The sequence below is a fragment of the Bidens hawaiensis genome, unplaced genomic scaffold (assembly GCF_021521415.1).
Source record: "Bidens hawaiensis isolate Kalapana, Puna unplaced genomic scaffold, B.hawaiensis_p1.1 tig00035038_1, whole genome shotgun sequence".
NCBI lineage: Eukaryota > Viridiplantae > Streptophyta > Magnoliopsida > Asterales > Asteraceae > Bidens > Bidens hawaiensis.
Window position 1 is genome coordinate 121,428 of NW_027505342.1, and position 8,211 is coordinate 129,638.

Genomic DNA, 8,211 nt, shown 5'->3' on the forward strand with positions numbered 1-8,211 from the left:
CCGCCTTTTCTTATCAAAATAATGTGTATAATTCTCTCACAAATTAAATGTTGTAATATATCAAACTTATATTTGTATAAATGTTCTTTAACTTTGGTTCAAACATATATTTTTATAAATATTCTTTAATTTTTGGTATCTTATTGCTTTTCAAGATGGGCTTATGTGTTTATATGCTTCTGGCTTTAAGGAGCTTTGACTGTTGCTGAATTGATTCGTGTGGGCTTTGCATTAACGGCCACAAGTTAAAGAGTGGGACTGACCCATAATCATGTTGGCATTCATTAACTTCTCTTCATTCACTCTACTATATATAAAGCTAACAATAAGACGAGTTGTGTTGTTAATGATTCACCACGTACATTATTGTTAATAGTTAATAACAATATTTTTTTTAAACATAAATATTTGATTGATATATAATTCTTTAATAAAGTAATGCTTACACCAATACAAAATTAAACGGGCAACAAGCTGCGCTGCTAGCTCTTTTTGAATAACAATACTCAATCGTTTAAATATAACGCTTATAGATTGTGGGATCATAACATTATGATGTCATAACATTAAAGATAACATTCCTAGATCGTAAGGTAATAAACGGATACGTTTTTTCTCCCTTCGCTACAAACTTATGAGTCTCCCAATCCATTAGAACTTTTTCCACTCCTGTTATAGTAAAAACAACTTTTATTATCAATTAATTAAAACGAAATAAATCAATGGAAAAATTGAAAAAGAAAAAAAAATTAAAAAAGAGAAAAACCCTCAAATCCTTTAAGGCATTTCTGAAGTTTTCTAGCACAAATTTCACAATGCATGAGTGCCATAACAAGCACTTTTGACTCTTTTTTCTTCATCTCTTCTCCGGCAGCCGGTTTTGCTTCATCATCCACTTTCTTTCCCTCCTCCGGCTTCTTTACCACCCAGAAAACAAGAATTTGTAAAAAGAAAAGATTTTTATTAATAAAATTCACTTTGAGTACAAATGAATTATGGTTGTAGCGGCTTACTAGTTGATTATCAAGAGCCTTTTGTAATTGCACTTCGACCTGCCGCATTGTTGGACGCTCTTCTACATTCTTCAAACATTGGTATGCAATGTCTGAAAATGTTAGTAATGAAGCTGTGTTTATCTGATTATGTATATAGGAGGGAATGATAGTGCTTAATGTGTTACTTAAGTAATGTCTTTGGACTAAAATAGATAGAACTACAGGCTCATCACTGTATACAATATGTGCGAGCCTTCCACACAGAACTTCCCATAGTACGATCCCAAAAGAGTAGACATCAGATTTTGACGTGAGATAACCATAAGTATAGTATTCTGGAGCAATGTATTCACGTGTGCCACAAGCATTGGATTTAACAGAACTATACTTCATGTTTGTAGGGCTTACTTTTGCCAGACCGAAATCTGAAATTTTGGCTATCCAGTTCTCATCTAAAAGAATGTTTGCGCTTTTGACATCTCGGTGGAGGATTTGCTCACAACATCCAACACCATAATGAAGGTAATTTAGCCCACGGGCAGCATCTAGGCAAATTTGAAGTCGTTGATTCCAACTCAGATCTTTGTTGTTTAAATGTTTATCAAGACTCGCGTTGCTTTCATACTTATAAACAAGTATCTTCTCGCCTTTCTCATCACAAAATCCGAGAAGGGAGACGATATTTTCATGTTTATGCTTTGAAAGCAAAGCAATCTCCGTCTTGAATTCGTGATCTCCTTGCAACATATGATCCCAACGCTTTATGGCGATGTGACCATGTGTTTTAGATACGCCTTTGTACACGCTCCCAAATCCACCCTTTGCAATGAGATTCTTGTCGTCGAACCAGTTAGTTGCCAATGATACCTCCATAAGAGGAATCTGCAAGTGCATTGCATCTTCAATGGAAGGCATGATCTTTGATTCAACAATGTGCAAGTGTGTTTGTGGATATTTTGTTTGAAATGAAAGTGAGTAAGATTCAAAACCACTTATTGTGACAGTGATTGAAGACTACTAGTTGGCTTTTATATGAAGATGGGTACCTTTTGAAGAAGAGTCTGGAAGGTATATTTTGTAAACGCGTTTTCTACTTTTGGATAACGTGAGAGTTAAGGAACACAAACATTACATAGAATATGCACTTATTTTGGATATTTCCTAGGAATTAAGTGTCTGAAAGGTACCTATGTTGCCACAACCACAAGCATGATATTGATACTGGGGAGTCGGTAGTTAGTAGTGTGATAGTTCAGTTATGAATATTAAACTTTTAAAATTTATGAACTTTGGAAAAAGTAATGTTTTCTTTAACTGTTTAAACCTTGGGATGCAAGTCAAATGATTATCCCAAAAGCCATAAATGATGGCTACTAAATGATAATGGAATAAAAATTTTATATTGGTGCTCGTAACTCGTGACTTAACAATTTAGGTGAAGGTGCTCATGTGCGTCAAACTCTTTTTTGAACGACCAATCAAAATATCAAATAAAATATAAAGATCAAGTTCGAATTTGGTTGTTAACGATGAATGCTCGATGGTGAACGGGAGTTTCACGATAGATGGTGTTTCCACGGGACAATGAAAACATGGGAAATATGAGTATCCCTCTAGCCAAAAGCCAAACTAAATCATTTTTGTGGGGCGTCGTGGCAAACGAGCAGCAATGCATGAGAAGTGAATATTTTGGTGGAAGAATGTGATCGATGTGATAAATGCTTGAAGATCACCTGTATATACTCAAATTGTGCTTAACCACAAGGATTCTTATTTACTCCAGCATATCCTTAAAGGTGGCTAAGCTACCCAGAAGTTTGATTGGTCAAGAGTTGGGGCCTATCCCGTGATAAGCCTGCCGTGAGACACAACGGAATGACTTGTAATTGTAAGTAGCCTTGTCTACAGTGGCTCTAATGATACCGCATAGGCCTTAAAAGATGAGTTCGTGAGTAGTGCCATACCCATTTCACTTAAGTTTTAAAACAATTGAGCATGTTTAATATGTTAAGTTCATCACTATGGTTATAAACTAAAATAAATGTTAAGATGTTTAGCAATCTTGTGTTAAGTCATTAAGATGTCTGACCGATTAAGAGGTAATCTTTAAATTGGTCAACACGTTTCTAAAACTTACCAATTAAGAAGCTTCATAAATTAGCATTTAGAGATGTCTTTTTCGTAAACCAAACGCATTCTACCTCTAACTGATGTAGAGATCTTGATGATGGAATCATTAAGAGGCCAACAGACATCTCCTATTTATATTTCAATTCTTCTATATATTCAAGACTTATGTATGCCTTCATATTATTGTTGAAATGAACATGATATATTTTTTTTTTTCAACCTTATGTGAGAATTTGTCAATTTTTTGATGATGTCTTGTGACGTTGTGTGAATAACATCGAGGAAATATATGAAAATATAACCATTTCTACTTAACCACTTTGTATAAAATGTTTTTTAATTTTGTGAATATGATCCATCTAATACCTATAATAATGTTGCATCTCTTGATAATGACAAAAGTTAACAAAATATATCTTAACTTGTATTTTTTTCTCTTTTGTCAAAGCAAGGGCGGTCGTTGAATGCTCCCTTTAATTAGTGCTTCCACTTGAAAGGATGAATATCACAATCTTAGGATGTTTCCATGCTCTTTCCCCATATGAGAAATAAGTAAAGAAATAATTGTAAAATTACTTTATATTATGCTTTAATTTTCTCTTTCTTTCTTCTTCTTTCTTTTTCTTTTTTGCTTCGATACCATTGTAGGAGCACAACATCGGTATAGGAATAAGAATTACAAAATAAAAAAAACGAACATGATATATTATTGTTGAAATGAACATGATATATATTTTTTTTTTCAACCTTATGTGAGAATTTGTCAATTTTTTGATGATGTCTTGTGACGTTGTGTGAATAACATCGAGGAAATATATGAAAATATAACCATTTCTACTTAACCACTTTGTATAAAATGTTTTTTAATTTTGTGAATATGATCCATCTAATACCTATAATAATGTTGCATCTCTTGATAATGACAAAAGTTAACAAAATATATCTTAACTTGTATTTTTTTCTCTTTTGTCAAAGCAAGGGCGGTCGTTGAATGCTCCCTTTAATTAGTGCTTCCACTTGAAAGGATGAATATCACAATCTTAGGATGTTTCCATGCTCTTTCCCCATATGAGAAATAAGTAAAGAAATAATTGTAAAATTACTTTATATTATGCTTTAATTTTCTCTTTCTTTCTTCTTCTTTCTTTTTCTTTTTTGCTTCGATACCATTGTAGGAGCACAACATCGGTATAGGAATAAGAATTACAAAATAAAAAAACGCATTTTTAAATGAATTGAAGCCTAATTCATTTAGTTCAATTGTTACATGATGATCCTATATATTCACACATATATACGGCTCTTATGTACCATTGCCAACCGTATTCTAATCGACACAATGATTCATAAAATTACATAATTAATTACATATTAAAGCTTCTACTTCTATTAATCAGGATTAGCCCTGCTTTACTATGACGATTCGTTTGCAGGTTTTCTTATACACATATTCTACCAATTCCGTTGCAGAAAAAGTGCCTTTGACCGTAACTAGAGAATTGTATTGATCCATGACTATACTCTTCACCCCTACAATCATACCCACAAAATCCAATATTAGAACATCATTGCTTCTTATTGTTACAAATAAGAGTGCTTCAAAAACATCTTTAAGGAGGATTTTTCTAAACAAGTTTATTGGTAAAATCCAAATTTTAATCAGGAAACTTAAAATAATTAATATCAAGTAAATAAACAAATAAATAAGAATACGAACCCTCAAAGCGTGGAATATATTTCTGGACCTTTTTAACACAACCTTCGCAAAAGCAATCCATGGATAAGCTAACAAAATCTTCCTGCGACGGATCTTTTGAATCGTCTTTCTTTCTCTCATCTTCGGTGGCCAGTTTCGCTTCTTCCTCTTGTTTCTCTACTTCCTAAAAAACAAACACATCAAGGCAGGCCCTTATAAAAGATCACATTTGTATTTAAACTGATTAAAATTGACCTTTTTTTTAATTATAACCAAAACTAACTTCAAAAAGCTCATGATCAATACCAACATCCACATCCTTGTTATATGGTTAAATCAAAGTTTTTCTCTCCAAGTTTCATTAGTTACAAGTTTCATAGCAAAACCAATCAGTTGATATAAAGACCTAACTAATGGAGCTTAGGAGTTAAAAAATCACTCCACACTACATGGATCATTCTTATAATTACTTGTATAAGTATGATTGGTAGTTGACTAGTTGAGGAAATGTTTAAAGAAAAGGTTAACAAACAAAAAAAAAAGAAGTTACTTACAAACTCATCTTTCTTCTCCACAGGCAGTATATATTCCAACGGTACAAGCTCAACTTTCTTGCGGATTTTCTTCTGGAGTCTTTTTAAAACTTTCAATGGATCTGCTTTTTCTCCCTTCACTATGACCCGATGAGTCTCACAGTTCGTCAAAACACTTTCAACGCCTATATTTCAATACAATGTTAATTATTAAGTAACCGAAATTTTCATTCATGCATGAAGAAACTAAAAAAAGATGTGTACAAACCCTCTAAGCCTTTAAGGTATTGCCTGACTTTTTTAGCACAATCTTCGCAATGCATATGCGTGCTCAAAATAATATCTTGCCCCGGAGGAGACAGTGGCGAGTAATTTAAATTCTCATCATCGCCGGCTATTCGTTTTGCTTCTTCCTCCCCTTTCTTTTCCTCCTCCGGCTTCTTTATTACCTCCTAAATTACAACAATTAAATTAAATAAATAAATAAAGACTAATTTAAAAAAAACGCATAAAAGAACTAATTATAGTAACATCAAAAAAGCTCAAAAAAAATCCCAATCAAACGCCTAGTGATTAATCAAAAACTATATGGCCAAACTTCAAAGGAATATGTAAAACTAACATTATGCAAACTGAACTTACTTGTTGATGATCAAGAGCTTCTTGTAACCGATCCACAACCTCCTTCATTGTTGGACGTTCTTCTCGGTTCTTCAAACATTGATAAGCAATGTTTGAAAACGAATGTAACGAATTTGTGTTCATCTGCTTGCGTAAATAGGAAGGAATTATGTTGTCTAACGTTCCCCTATTGTGATGTTTTTCGACCAAGACACTTAAAAATCGACGGTCATCATTGTACCATGTAGCATATGCGAGCCTTCCACACAAAACTTCATACAATACGACCCCAAAGGAGTACACGTCAGATTTTTGTGTGAGATAACCGTTATTTCGATAGTCTGGATCAATGTATCCAAGTGTGCCACAAGCATTGGAGATAATATAGCTAGTCTCTGGATTGGTAGGGCCTTCTCTTGACAACCCGAAATCAGAAATTTTAGCTTTCCAACTCTCATTCAAAAGGATGTTGGAGCTTTTCACATCGCGGTGGACAATTCCCAGTTGAGACCCAACATTATCATGAAGGTGTTTTAACCCTCGGGCAGCATCCAGGCATATGTGAAGTCGTTGGATCCAGGTAAGATCTTGGTTGTTTAAATGTCTGTCGAGACTCCCGTTGCTTTCATATCTATTAACAAGCATCTTCTCATCCTCTTCATCACAGAATCCGAGAAGAGAGACAATATTTTCATGTTTATATTTTGAAAGCATAGCAATCTCGGTCTTAAATTCGTGGTCTCCTTGCCCGAACTCTTGTTTACGAACCAACCACTTTATGGCGATGCGGCCATGCTTTTCAGTTACGCCTTTATATACCGTCCCATATCCGCCTTCTCCAATAAAATTCTCGGAATCAAATCCATCAGTTGCCGATAATATGTCTTGGAGAGGAATCTGCAAGTGATTCATATCTTCAATGGAAGGCATGACTTTTATTTAACTATGTGTAATTGTGTTTGTGGATAATTTTGTTTGTACCAAGTTGGCTTTTATATTATCTGAAGATGTATACGTACCTTCCGAATTAATGTTTGTATTCCAAATTATAACACCGAAAGTACCACACGCGTTTTCGGAATATACGGAGATGACGTGGAACTCCCTTGGACCTTTCCTAGGAAGTGTGTTCTGGTGTTTGTGGGACACGGTCGGTAGTTATGTTTCTTTTCAATCTTTTTAAAGTTTTATAAAGTTTTAATATTTGCAAGCTAGCTTCGAAAAAAGTAAAGTTTGCCATAACTTTGCAGATTAAAATTTTCAAAACAGTCAAAATTTCTCCATTATTTCATGAATTAGCTAAACAAAGGCACTTCTAATTATTTTTAAGCACCTATAACCTCAATTATCTGTTTCCAAAACTTCGGATATCCATAATTCCAAAGTTCAATATGCTACTGTTCTCGCAATTTCGAGCTTAGAATGTGTAATGTGTTTATAACATTCATATCGTGGACTCACTCAAGTGTCAATCAGTCAATTGTAAGAATAAATGTAACAATATATTTTTGTTTATATCTAATTGTTATGATAATATATATAAATAGATCAAAATATTATATCTTATTATATATTAGTTTGGCAATGACTATTTTGTGTGCTTGACCTTTCATATGTAGAGACCGAATAATGTGCCCATACAAAAGACACTGTCATTTTGTTGATCCCGAATTGGACATCTAGCTGTTTTGATTTGAATTATCCGGCCTTATATGGATATCCAATATATCTAAAAGATGGACAAACAAATTTCAAATATTAACTAGCCCAACCCAATAGATCCAGCTTTTTAAATAAAAGAGTTGGTGATATAAGCCCAATATATTTAATTCAAGTCGTCATCCCCATAAACGGTTCTCACGCATGTACACATAGATAAACCGTAATTAGCCTATGCAGAGGCTATTAAACTAGCTATTTATTAAGTTCTCATATCTAGTGGCAGACTGAGGAAAAATTTTCACAGGCTTCTGAAAATAATCAGTGTCAAAATTTCATAAAGGTTGGACGAGATTTTAACTTATATATATCTTTAAAAAATTTTCACAGGGTCGACCGACCCCTACTTGGTGTAGGTCCACCACTGGTCAAATCCATATGTGGATTTTTGTGTTCATCCATTTGATATAATCTTCTTCCGGCTTCCCGAGAGATAAGTGTGGCAGGTGCTCTTTTTTTTTCTTCTGAAAATCAAAGGTGCAATCTGAAGTGATGATATATGTGGATAAGTCCTAGT

General features: G+C 33.8%; 2 protein-coding genes and 1 long non-coding RNA gene across 5 annotated transcripts; all 3 read right to left on the reverse strand.

Moving 5' to 3' along the window:
* Positions 1–532: 532 nt before the first annotated feature.
* On the reverse strand, positions 533–2,324 carry LOC143612567 (receptor-like protein kinase ANXUR2). Of its 3 annotated transcripts, none has more exons than XM_077086519.1 (3): positions 1,014–2,324; positions 767–899; positions 533–669 (listed from the first exon to the last, which is right to left on the reverse strand). In XM_077086519.1, the coding sequence occupies exons 1-3, from the start codon at positions 1,908–1,910 to the stop codon at positions 551–553; spliced, it is 1,149 nt and encodes a 382-aa protein (XP_076942634.1). In that variant the 5' UTR covers positions 1,911–2,324; the 3' UTR covers positions 533–550. The 3 variants fall into 3 exon arrangements, with proteins under 3 accessions (XP_076942634.1, XP_076942633.1, XP_076942632.1); XM_077086518.1 differs by having other exon boundaries at positions 767–917; XM_077086517.1 differs by having other exon boundaries at positions 767–2,324.
* A 2,008-nt stretch (positions 2,325–4,332) lies between these two features.
* On the reverse strand, positions 4,333–4,984 carry LOC143612568 (uncharacterized). The gene is made up of 2 exons (XR_013149965.1): positions 4,843–4,984; positions 4,333–4,655 (listed from the first exon to the last, which is right to left on the reverse strand). It is a non-coding gene; the product is annotated as an uncharacterized LOC143612568 (long non-coding RNA).
* Positions 4,985–5,256: 272 nt separating this feature from the next.
* On the reverse strand, positions 5,257–6,973 carry LOC143612585 (putative serine/threonine-protein kinase PBL28). Its single transcript, XM_077086537.1, has 4 exons — positions 5,997–6,973; positions 5,623–5,806; positions 5,376–5,539; positions 5,257–5,316 (listed from the first exon to the last, which is right to left on the reverse strand). The coding sequence occupies exons 1-4, from the start codon at positions 6,903–6,905 to the stop codon at positions 5,257–5,259; spliced, it is 1,317 nt and encodes a 438-aa protein (XP_076942652.1). The 5' UTR covers positions 6,906–6,973.
* Between the last annotated feature and the right edge of the window lie 1,238 nt (positions 6,974–8,211).